At 49.7% G+C, this 12,695-nt stretch overlaps 2 protein-coding genes across 2 annotated transcripts; one reads left to right on the forward strand and one right to left on the reverse strand.

Moving 5' to 3' along the window:
• The first annotated feature begins 14 nt into the window (after positions 1 to 14).
• Positions 15 to 6,864, forward strand: VC83_09628 (uncharacterized protein). The gene has a single exon (XM_024473041.1). It carries the CDS (start codon positions 1,490 to 1,492, stop codon positions 5,057 to 5,059), a length of 3,570 nt encoding a protein of 1,189 aa, XP_024328809.1. The 5' UTR covers positions 15 to 1,489; the 3' UTR covers positions 5,060 to 6,864.
• Positions 6,865 to 9,813: 2,949 nt separating this feature from the next.
• VC83_03880 (uncharacterized protein) lies at positions 9,814 to 10,287 on the reverse strand (the record flags this gene model as incomplete). The annotated part of the gene is made up of 2 exons (XM_024467518.1): positions 9,814 to 10,084; positions 10,142 to 10,287. 2 exons carry the CDS (start codon positions 10,285 to 10,287, stop codon positions 9,814 to 9,816), a joined length of 417 nt encoding a protein of 138 aa, XP_024324803.1.
• Positions 10,288 to 12,695: the final 2,408 nt, after the last annotated feature.

Raw genomic sequence — 12,695 nt, forward strand, 5'->3', positions numbered from 1 at the left:
GGCTCGGAGTGAGGCCTCCAGTCAATAGTCGCTGTATATACGTAGACCTATTGTTACGCATTGAATCCTACTTCCTACCTACTGATCTGGTTACCTGAGCTCCCGTGTGACCCTGGGTCCTACGACTTTACAATTCTATTGACTCAACCCATACTCAGCCTACCAGATCAGGATGGCGAGCCAGGAAAAGAGGATTACCCGAGCGACCTCCGGAGGAGCGACTCCAGCGGCAGAAACCATCGAGGCCAGCCCACCGACTCTGGGCCCTGAAGCCAGCAGCTCCGCGACGAGCAAAGCGGACAGGATGCCGTCAAAGCTGGCCGCCCTCAAGAATAGGATCGAAGAAGAGAGGGCCTACTACAATACCATGGAAGAAGCCCTCCAAGTATTCCGACGATCGCACGGCGACGACTATAGCGCCTACCCGGAGGAAGTAAGGGTCTTCGCAGAAAGACAGGTCCGAATACAAGAAGAAGGACGCCGGAAAAGGCGACACCAAGACAGTGAGGAAGAATGGGAGGGGACCCCAAACGAGGAGGAACAAGAGACTGCCTCCGTAGTATCGCGAGAAGCAACCCCGTCGTATAGGCCTTTCGGCAAGGTCAAGGACCCTAAGGTCTACAAAGGCGAGTCGACACGAGAGCTCAACGAGTTTATGGCCTCAATCCGCGCTTCCTTCCGATACCAGCCAAGAATGTTCCCAACCGAGCAATCCAAGGTGGCCTTCGCCGCCCAATACCTTGAGAGCGACCCCATGAAGGAGTGGGACAACCGCTGCGCCTCGCAAGAGGAAGGGCTCGAGGACCCTTTAGATATCGCAGGGTTTGAAGAGTTCCTTCGCGACCTCCATATCGACCCAGCCAACCGGCAACGCATTGCAGCCCTCAAATACAACGGCGCCCACCAGCGTAAGGGGCAGGGTATCCGCAAATTCGTTGCGTACCTCGAGGAATTGGAGCGGGAAATGGAGCCCTACACCGAGTCCCAGAGGACCACCCACCTCCTGACGAAGTTACACCCAGAAATGAGGCAGCGCCTCCTTGAGGGTGGCTACGCCGAGCGTTCCACGACCCACAGGGAGGCTGTTGTCAATATCCTAGCCATGCTGGAAATGAACAACCGGTGGGTAACCGAGAAGAATCCTTCTACGGATAGGCCCAACACAAGGGAGAATAAGGGAACCCTGCAGGGTGGCTTTCCAGCTCGGAAGGGCCACTTCAATAGCCACAAGTCGGGCAATCACCGGGAGCGAACGCCCTTCCAGGATCGCCGTCGATCGGACCAACAACCTGCGCGCAAGCCAGCCGACACCCAAGGCGCAAGGCCTACCCAAGTAGGGAACGCCTGTTACAACTGTGGCAGACCAGGCCACTTTGCAAAGGACTGCCGTAGCCAGCACACTGGGCCGGGAGTCCGGAAGCTGGATACCCAACTCCTCAAGCGGGAGTGACTCCCTACTGAAGCCCTACGCCCTACGCAGGCGAAGAGGATGGAGATCGACATTGAAATCAAAGTAGGGCCTACCTGGCACAAGGCCAAGGCTCTACTCGATTCGGGGTCGGACGCGTCAACTATCCACCCCCTCTTCGCAAAAGATAAGGGCCTAGAGTGCCGAGACAAGGGCCCACCTCGAGCGAGGGCTGTGGACGGCAAGGAGATTGCCATATACGGAGCGGCGACCGTACAGATCAAGGCCTGGGACCACTTTCGAAGGGAGACGACCGTAGACCAGACGTTCCTTTCCATGGATACCCCTGGTGTGGATGTTATCCTTGGAATGGACTGGATCGTACAGGTCAACCCCCAGATCGATTGGCAGACCCAGATATGGCGCTACCCCTTCGATATATCGAAGGCGATGGAGGTGGGTATTGAAGAGCTAGACAAAGGCGATACTGCCTTTGTCCTGGCGTTGACCTCGGAAGGAGCATTGGAACCCCAATGCCCAAGGGAGTACGCTGAATTCGCCGACGTCTTCTCTAAGGAGCGGGCAGAAGACCTACCCGAGCTGGGTAGGAAGACCCACGGTATCGATACCAGCATGCAAGAGCCGCCTTACGGCCCGGTATACAACCTATCTGAGACGGAGTTGGCCACACTCCGGGAATACCTTCAATCAAGCGAAAGGAAGGGTTGGATCCAGAGGAGCATAAGCCCAGCGGGCGCGCCCATACTGTTCGTACAGAAGAAGGATGGCAGTCTACGCCTCTGCGTGGATTATAGGGGTCTGAATAAGATCACCGTAAAGAATAGGCACCCCTTGCCGCTGATCACAGAGACCTTGGATCGGTTCCAAGGAGCAAAGGTCTTCACAAAGCTTGATATTAGGAACGCCTACCACAGGATCCGGATCCGCCCAGGCGACGAGTGGAAGACCGCCTTCCGCACTCGTTACGGCCACTTTGAGTACAAAGTGATGCCTTTTGGCTTGGCCAACGCGCCAGCCACGTTTCAGGCCTATATGAACGAGACCCTCGAAGGGCTCGTTGATACGATATGCGTTGTATACCTCGACGATATCCTTATTTATTCCTCTAAAGAGGAGGAACATACCCACCACGTACAGGAGGTCCTAGGTCGCCTACGAGAGGCGAACCTATATGTAAAGCTCTCAAAGTGCGAGTTCAATACCAAACAGGTAGGCTTCCTTGGATATACCGTCACAACAGAAGGAGTGGCTATGGAAGGCGACCGGGTTGCTGCGATAGCTGAGTGGCCTACACCCAAGACCTACCGAGAGGTCCAGGTGTTTCTCGGCTTCGCCAACTTTTACCGACGCTTCATAGAGCAGTACTCCTCTGTTGTGGCACCCTTGACTGGCCTTATGAAGGGGGCCAAGGCCGGTAAACAGACCGGGCCCTTTGTGTGGGGAGCAATGCAGCAGGGCGCGTTCGATCGCCTCAAGGAGGCCTTCACCACAGCTCCCATGTTAGTCCATTTCGATCCAAGCTGTAAGATTAGACTTGAGACAGACTCCTCCGGCTTCGGGTTGGCAGGGAATCTTTCCCAATATGTAGAAGAAACCCCAGAACGAAGGGGTGGGTGGCACCCAGTCGCCTTCTTCAGCAAAAAGCTGGAGCCAGCAGAGCTGAACTATGAGGTCCACGACCAAGAGCTCTTGGCGATCGTGAGATCTTTCGAACAGTGGAGGCATTACCTAGAGGGTAGCCAACACCCAATCGAGGTCCTGACGGATCACAACAACCTGAAATACTTCATGGAAACCACCGCCCTCACAAGAAGGCAGGCGCGGTGGGCGCAGGCGTTGTCAGCCTACGACTTCCAAATATCCTATCGAGCTGGCAAGACCAACCCCGCAGATGGGCCGTCTAGGAGACCAGACTATGAGGAAGAGAAGGGTAGCCAGAACGTGATGCTTCCTACCCTTCGAAACAAGCTCCAGAAAGCCATACAGGCAGGAGAAGAAGCCCTGCAGATGAGGCGGGTAGTGGCTGACTTACAAGAAGTAGGCACCACACTGGGCGAAGACCAGAGTAAGGACACCAAGAGTCCAGGTCTCGTTGTCCCTCGAGTTATGGTGGCAGCCATGGCTCAGGGAGAGAGCGCCTACAGTGCCACGGCCGAACCCTTAGCGGATCTGATCAAAACCCTTCAAGCGGCTGACGAGCTCGCTGTTCACAGGGCCAGAGAAGCAGGGTCGGCGTGGGCGAAGGGCTCTTCAGGTTGGAGAGTAGACGATGCAGGCATCCTACGCTTCAAGGGAGCGGCCTACGTGCCTCCCAATCAGGCAGTACGTATGGAAATCTTCAAGATTTGCCACGACGACCCTTTGGCTGGGCACTTCGGATATAAGAAGACCCAGGAACTGATCCGACGGAAATACTACTGGCCTGGATTAGACCAGGAAGCCAGGGAGTACGTACGTGGCTGCGATCGGTGCCAGCGGATCAAGCCGGTACGGCATAGACCCTACGGCGAAATGCAAGGCCTCAGAATGCCTACTAAGCCCTTTGAGTCCATAAGTATGGACTTCATCACAGATCTGCCGCCTAGTATAGGAGCAGACCAAGCTAAGGCTTCAGACTCCATTTTGGTAATCGTAGACCGATACACCAAGGTATCCAAATATATACCCTGCCGGAAGACCATTACTGCCACCGAGTTGGGGCGGGTCTTCCTTGAGTATTGGGTTAAGGACTTTGGAATTCCTGCTGAAATAATTACAGACCGCGGCAGCGTATTTACGTGCCACTTCTGGTCGGCCTTCTGTTTCCACCTCAAAGTACGGCGGAACCTATCGACTGCCTTCCACCCTCAATCTGACGGCCAGACGGAAAGGCAGAACCAGAATATTGAGGCCTACCTACGCCTACACTGCAATCAGCACCAGGACAATTGGGTAGAACTTCTTCACTTCGCGGAGCTTACCTACAATAATGCCTTCCACGATTCCATCCAGATGTCGCCAAATCAGGCTCGATACGGTATCAACATCGACCTGCGGCAAGGGATCGAGGACGACCCCATGAGAAGGGAGGTGCCGGTTGCAAGAGACCGAGTCCAGAAGATCCTCGACCTACGAAAGGAGCTTGAAGAGGCCTGGGCGAGATCGAAGGAAGCCCAAGTCCGAGGATATAACAAGATCCACAAGCCAATGCAGTTCATGGTCGGCGAACGGGTGTGGCTTTCTGCCAAGAATATCAGAACCACCCAGCCAAGTAGGAAGCTAGGTCACCGGTGGCTCGGACCGTATGAGATCACCGGGCGGATAGGTAAACAGGCGTATCGATTGAGGCTTCCCCCACGGTATAAGGCGATTCACGACGTGTTCCACGTCTCCCTACTCGAGAGGTATCGGGAAGGCGTTGAGAAGGCCGATCCTCCACCAGATCCAGAGATCGTGGATGGGGAAGAAGAATACAAGGTCGAGGCAGTCCTAGACCACAGGACTGTGCGGAGGGGTAGAGGAATCCGAGAGGAATACCTGATTAGGTGGGCAGGCTACACTGCAGCTGACGATCAGTGGGTTCCAAAGCTTGACGTAGGACTACCGTTAATCAAGGCATATCACAAGGAACAGACGCAGAAGGCAATGTAGTGTATTGTCCTAAACTAAGGGAAAAAAACAACGCGTCAAGTTCCGAAGGAGAAGGGCTCACAGACCCAGAAGCAGACCCCGACCCAGACCTAGAAGAAATGCGCGCGTCAGACAAGGGGGCGACGACGGGGGCAGGGCGTGGATTGAAGCGCCACTGGTCTGGACGCACAAACAAACGCTCAAAAAGAGCACGATCGTAATCTGCAGGCGTAGGCAGGAGAATAGGTCCTACCGACAAGGGCGCGGAGGGCAGGACAGGCCTCACTCGAGCTACCCACAGGGTCAGCAAAACGTCCAGGAAGGATGGGAATCACAAACCTACGACAAACTTCAGGGCGGCGACGTGGGCGTTGAGGCCAACCTGGTAGGCGTCTAGAGCCGCATCAGTAGCGGCGTGGAACATAGCAGCAGCAGCCTTGAGAGCCTTGGTTTTGGCCTGATCCAGCTCAGCAAGGGTCTCAGCGTGGTGAAGAAGGGCTTGGCGTGGGTCGTTGAGGTTGCGGACGACGGGGCCCCCAGCCTCAGGGAGAGGCGCAACAGGTTCCTCGTGGAAGGACGTAGCAGCTCTCTTACCCTTATTCTTGACCTTCAGGGTGCGAGGCTCCTTGCCCTTATCAGCGGTAGTGAACTCGCGTTGGGCAAAGAGGAGGGAGGCCAGAGCCTCACGGGTGGCGACCGAATTATGTTCCAGCCCAGCGTCCTCGTCGTCAGCGCAACAGTTCAAATAGGCGTCGGACTTGAGCTGCAGGGCAGTGAGGGCATCCTTCTGATCAGGACCGACCTGCCTGGTTGTCAGCATATCCCACTAAGAAGGAAAAGGAGGCCTACCGGAACGCAGTGGTGGTTTCCTTGGAGACAGTCGCCGCACTTGTCCAAGCCAACAGGGACCCAGCAGATCTGTCCAGGATAGTTGTAATAGGTGACTGAACACTTGACGCAGCAGTCGCGGGAGCCTGCGCGAAGGGGACCAACAGACTCTGGAACTGGGCGGCGCGCAGAAAGCTTCCACCCCAGCGCCGTACGCATCTCCTTGGCGGCCAACTGAGCAGCGACCTCCTCCTCCTCCTCTGGAGCGTCCTCAACCGAAGGTGATCGGTAGGGACGCACGGTGCGAGGGCGAGAGGTGGACGCAACGGAAGCAGGACCGAAGGGAGTAGGGGTGGCAGGTGACTCCAACTCGGGAGACCCAGACATCTGGGCGGAAGAGCGCTTGAGAGGGGTGGTGACAGGCGCCACTGTCTTCTTGGGCTGCTTGCGCGGAGCCATGATTGACGGAACTAATCCACAGATCAGTCCCTGAAGACGAAGGACGGAAGGGAGGTAAATACCTTGCGAAGAGGGAGTAATCCTTGAAGCAAACCTTGGAAGAGGATCAAAAGGAAGAACCCAAGAACCCAGAAGAGCGGGCACTTGGTGTGAGGTTGTGTGAGGAAAGTAGGAAGTTGGGTAGGAAGTGGGAGTTAAGCGCGATGCCCACAACAACTGGGGGTGGCCGCGGCACAACAACAAGGGGGGTCACGGGACCCCCCTGACAGGCGCGAGTTCGATAACAACAACCCACCCTACGCGCGAGCAAACAAGCCAAACAAGCCCAAACAAGGGCGCAATCAGCCCTGATCTCTATGCCTGGAATTGGGGGCAATTCCCTAGAAGGGGGAGGTAATTGTAAGGCGGCCCTCACGTGAGGGCACGTGAGGTGTCACGCTCTTACAGTGGACCTGGCGGGCTCGGTAAATTAGGGCCTACGGGTTCCTGTATATAAGGGGCTGGAGGCTCGGAGTGAGGCCTCCAGTCAATAGTCGCTGTATATACGTAGACCTATTGTTACGCATTGAATCCTACTTCCTACCTACTGATCTGGTTCCCTGAGCTCCCGTGTGACCCTGGGTCCTACGACTTTACAATTTCTAAGAAAGGCTAAAAGATTCAGTTTTGTGCTTAGACCCTAGCCACTCGAGATGTTGCGTTGCGGACTTGGTTTGGGTAAAGACTAAAGATTCGCTGAGCATTGAAGATGAGGTTGATCGGTAACGTGAGTCGTGGCGTAACGCGGGGGGTGGCGTAACGCGGGGGGTGGCGTAACGCGGGGGATTTTTCAAGACCACACAACAAACTGTGAATTTAACTACTATCAACTATGATGCAGGATTCAGTACCGCTCCAAGAAGGTTCCTCTGCTTCTTCTTCATTATGTCCCTCAATTTCATCATCAGAGAATTCGTTCTTACCCTTTGTTCTACGCCGTTTCTGACTTTGTTTTCGAGTCACGTTTTATGCCACTATCACTACATCACATAATTCTTGCGTAGAAATATGAAAGCGACCCTTTAGAACTGCCCTTTTCCCCCTTGTACGTATCATACGTCGCTTTATAACTGATCGTAAGTTGTTGGCATCAAGTTGGTGGACAATACTACGTGCTCGAAGTTGCTTAGCCCCAACTGTGAGTTTTTGGATATATTGCCGTACTAGTGTTGCTAGTACCTACTACTATTAATTGTTACAAGGAGCGTATTTTCAGTGCGTAATGTTGTGCTATCTAGGGGTGAGCTATTAACAAAGACTTGATTAAAAATATCATACTAATTTGGTGTTTTTGGTCGGTCAATCCTAAGTGATGGCATATCATAATTCAATGTACATAGAGCTCGCTAAGGATTGAACGGAAACAAGCCAGCTCTACGGTATGCTAACTCGATATTCTAATGAGTACATACATTAAGTTGTGCTTCTATATATGCCTCTATCCATTCATACTTCTAGATGCGTGCAGGTTGAGCTTGGTTAAGCGGAGACAGTGCTGCTATAAGACGCTTTCTCAAAGGTCTAAATATTACAACATCTAATCGTTAGGACCGCCTGTTCGCTTCGCTCACAGTCGGATCAAGCAAGTGTCCCCTCACAACCAAGTGTCCCCTCTCAGGGCAAAATAAGTAGGTACCTGTATATAGAAAAACATATAGAGAGGTACCAGTTTGAGCAACCTCCTCCTTCAACAGGATAAACCTTAAAGATCTTGGCTATAGCTGCAGCTGTTTCTGTTAGATTTTGATGAAGCCATTCTTTTGCATCATGTAGGGCAGCTTTATATCCAGACATGTGGTTGGTGTTGGTATTATTAGTAGTATTAGTAGTTGGTTTCTAAGAGGGGACACTTGGTTGTAAGGGGACACTTGCTTGATCCGACTGTTAGCGAAGCGAACAGGCGGTCCTAACGATTAATGGCTAGAGCAAGTGTGATGTATGAGGGGGAAGGATTAGAAGTATAATTCAGTTCTATAAATAATGTGTAATAAAGCTCCCACTAATATGTGAATCATGGCCATCGCATATAAGAAGTAGATATTGACCATCTGCCTTTTACACATGTAGTTGGTTAAAAGATGCGTTTCAACCACTCTAACCTATAAAGGTTGCTTGTCTAGCCATTTGCAGAGAAGAACCACTCATTAATAATTGTAGGTGGAATCCATGATTAGAGAACGTTCTTGCCCTTAAAGATCCTAAGGGGTGGGAGAATGGTTCCATCTACACATATGCACTCTACTATAGAAACCCATTCCTAATGCCTAGGATGCGCTTGATGCTTTGTACAAAGTGTAGAATCTAGTATAATCTAAGTAGATTCCATTGTCCTAATTGAAAATCCAGATTCATCCATGTTATATGTATTTTCTTGCGTGATCCCGAACTCTTGAACCGCCTATGTGTATGCATTAAACCATGCGTTAAGCACTAGTTTTGTCATGCCATCCATGTATACAGTTTCAATCCATCGCCTATTGGTGACTTAATGGTAAGGATGTTGCTGTATGAATCCTAGTCACGAACAAGGGTAAATCGTGGTTAGGGTGGAAGTGAGTTTGGTGTTGCGTCGTCAAAATTAAGTGACTGATGTGAGCGGAGTTCTTTAGCTATTTCTTTCAACAACTGATGCCCTAGAGAATAACTGCTAATAAGGCCCTTAATCCACTTCAGAAGTACCTGTTCTTGCACACCTAAGAGATTCTGCTGTTGCTAGTGGGCTTAGGAGCATGTTAAACCTCCATTAACACGACATGTCACAGAACTCTTTAGCAGCCCTTGTTACGATTGCACATCACAGCCGCTAGCAACTATAGGAACAGGCAGCTATAGTAGCCACTAAGGTTACAAGGGATCGCTAAGCGCAGAGCTGCATATAATGAGGAATAGCCTCCCTTTCTTCTTCTTCTCTCTTTAGATTCAATCTAGCTTACTTTACCTAGACTGGCATCATGACCTCCATAACCATCATAACATCCTAATCTTCCTCTCTTTGAGGTTCCTCCTACTCGTCTTTGATATCTTAGTGTCACCTTTTTCACAGCTCTCTTCTGTCTAGGGCTTCTTCTATAGTATTAATGTAAGCCCTTTCTTCGTCCATCTGTCTTTAGAGGTTAGCTAACTTTAAGGCCATACTCTCGACCCTTCCTACTATAGAGTTACTAGCTTCTTAGGCTATAGGACTTAGAGTTGGCTTAATGGAATCTGCCATTAGTGTCGCTCCTCTAGAAGTCACCTAGGTAATCCTTTTTTCCTAGCTGCCATCCTGACCTAGTAGGCTGGATATAGGTTGAGTTAATAGAATTGTAAAGCATAGGCCTAAGGGTCTCATAGGAGTCTTGGGAACTAAGTTAGGAGGCAGGAAAGGATCATATTCTTGTAGCTTAATAGGTCTATGTAAATACATCGACTATTAACTAGAGGCCTTCTTCTGTGGCCTCTAGCCCCTTTTATCTAGAAACCCTTGTGTCCTCCTTTACTAAGTCCTCCTGGCTCTCAACTAAGTCCATTGAAAACCCTGATGAGCATATTCCCTTGCATTTCTTGCACTTCGATATCTGCGAGTGGTTCTTCAGCTTTGTGTAGTAATGCACTTGCAGCATCCCTTTGGTCCTTCCTGGGAAGAACTCTGCAATTTCGTCCCATGGCAATTTCTCATCCTCTTTCAGCTGTACCAACAGTTCGTCACCAGCTGCTGAATATGTCGATTGCCTACCAGGTCTGCTCACAATTTGTTCTCGCAAAGGCGGTCACTTTCCCTGTTTCTGCGGAGCTAACGGTGACCTCTTTGCATGAGATGCGCAAACCTGTGGACGAGCTGACCCTCCAACTGATTCCCCACTAGACGTTGAATTTGATATGTGGAGACCAATTGACAACGTATCAGGAAGATCTAGCAGCCTGAACTCTAGGTTGTAAGTCATCTCTCGTCCGATCCTCACACACTTGAGGAAGCCCTGCAAAGGGTATTCTTGGTAGACTGGCTGGCCCGGACCGTAAAGACCGGACTGGACTGGACCGGACCGCTTATATGAGTGTTCCAGTCCTTAAATTTAAGACCGGACCGTGGTGCGGTCCTCCTTTTTTTTAAAAAGCCCGGACTGAATTTCAGTCTAGTCTCTAGGGTTAAGACCGGACTGTGGTTCGGTCCTCCTTTTTTTTAAAGCCCAGACTGAACTTCGGTCCTCATTTTTTTCAAAGCCCGGACTGAACTTTGGTCCAGTCTCTAGGGTTAAGACCAGACCGTGGTTCGGTCTAGGCTTTTTTACCATCCGAGCTTTTTTTAAAAAAGCCCGAACTGAAGTTTAGTATATTTAGCTTGTAGATCACGATGTTAGTCCTGTGACCAAGAGTAACGGTATATAGTAACAGTATATTGATAGAAATTAGGATAAATTTATCATATAGATAATAAATTATGGTAATTACATTAGAGTTATAAGTGCCGTATGTCTCAGAATGCATCAGCTTACAGTGGCTTCCCTACCATCATCACCACCGCCATCGCACACAGGTTTGTGTCGACTTTGGGAGGCCAGCCTTCCTACCACCTAGCGCAAAGGTTGGTATCTATCGCAGTAGTTAACATAATATATTGTTCAAGCTGGTTCCAAATGCTATATAAGGCTAATTAGTGATATATTCCGTTACTGTGAGCCGTTACTCTAACCCACATCTGAATAGTACCCTCCTCTACCTTCTAAGTCATTGCGAATGTCGAGGAGTATCAATGGAGGCTTCATCATTCTGAAGGTCCTTATTTAGAACCCCAAAATTTCGCTTCCTCCGAGTTTCTAATCTTCCATTGCGACCTTGTGTAGATCTATGTGGCGTTGATGGGTCTGGTAGGTCTTGTTCAGCATCCTCCTCATCAGATGATATTACCATCATCATAGCAACTTGTCAATCAGAGTCCTCAATTATAGAGTCTGGGTCAGGAGCGCCAAATACATGGTCTATATTATCCCAATGATTATCAAGTTCCCACTTATACCTATGATAGTGTTTAACAATCATCGACTCTCGAACTGTAGTCATACTCATTTGTGCCCTGTGGTATTCATGGATATCGCGGGCAATATTAAATATGCGCTCAACTCCAGTACCAGTAGCTGTTTAAAGCGATTTGTAAGATATTTGCGTTACTCTTAACCGTTACTGTAGGAGCTTACCTGGTACTGCAAGGATATCCCTTGCCATCTTCGCAACTGAAGGGTAAGAGAGCTCTAAGGTCTTCCACACTAGGAGCACTGGAGTATCTGCATCAGCACTAACCACTGGCGCATTTAAATAATGCTCAGCTTCATTATAGCTGGTACTTGATGGGCTCTGCCACCCTTTATGTAGCTGCCGGTTCATCCGAAATACCGCATTAAGACTTGTTGGTGTATAGGGGCAAGGCGGTACTGCCTCATGCTGGTCCCTCGAATCTTTTTGATAGTAAGCCTTCCAGTAATCTAAGAATATTTGGCGGTACTTCTTTGAGTGGGAACGGTCCCATTCAGGAGCGTTAAAAATGTCCAGTTTCTGAGATGGATCAAGAATTGCAGCAAGAGCATACGTCTGTTCAACAGGACCACCAGTTTCAGTGTAATAGTGCCTTAACTTTGCAACACCTGCAGTAATAGCAGCAGTAAACTCGTCTACCCAAGGATTAGATGCTGTATCCTTGTTATATAGCTTTTGATTGATATCATCAAGATGGTCAAATAATGTATTGTATACATTCCATGTATGGTTGATTGTAGTGTCTTTCGTGTTTCCAATAAGATGAGTAAAATTCTGCAAAGGGCCGCAGAAGAGCGACTAAGTATTTTAGTTTTTTCCAGTCGGTTGGTGATAATGCGAATTGATCAAGATGAGACTCCTTAATAATCTGTTCCTCAAGCCAACTTTTAATTGGGATGCGTAGTCTTATCGCTCGGACTATCATGTCATATGTAGAATTCCAGCGTATATCAATATCCCGTTTTAGCCACAGTAGTCTCTTTGCTTCTATATCAGATTGCTTCTGGAGCAATAATTCAGTTTTCTTTGCAGACCTGCTCACAAGATTGCTAAGAGTGCGTATCTGTGTATTTGACGTCAGTTGGCGTTACTATCAAGCGTTACTATCATGGACTAACCTTTCTAATAGCTGATGTGACTGTCGTATCATCAGTAATTGAAACACCAGTAACATCTATAACTTCTTCAGCTATGTCGACATTGAAGGCCTTTAGCATAGCTTTTACAACTAGCTGTATAACATGCGCCATGCATGGTATTTTTGTTGCATCACTACTCCACTCTACTTCTTGTGTAGTACTTCTCATGTAGCTCTCAAGTTCCT

This window comes from Pseudogymnoascus destructans, assembly GCF_001641265.1.
Source record: "Pseudogymnoascus destructans isolate 20631-21 unplaced genomic scaffold scaffold_8, whole genome shotgun sequence".
NCBI lineage: Eukaryota > Fungi > Ascomycota > Leotiomycetes > Thelebolales > Thelebolaceae > Pseudogymnoascus > Pseudogymnoascus destructans.

Excerpts from the sequence above, each read along its gene's own strand:
- VC83_09628 (XM_024473041.1), top strand. The coding sequence starts at position 1,490 with ATGGAGATCGACATTGAAATCAAAGTAGGGCCTACCTGGCACAAGGCC.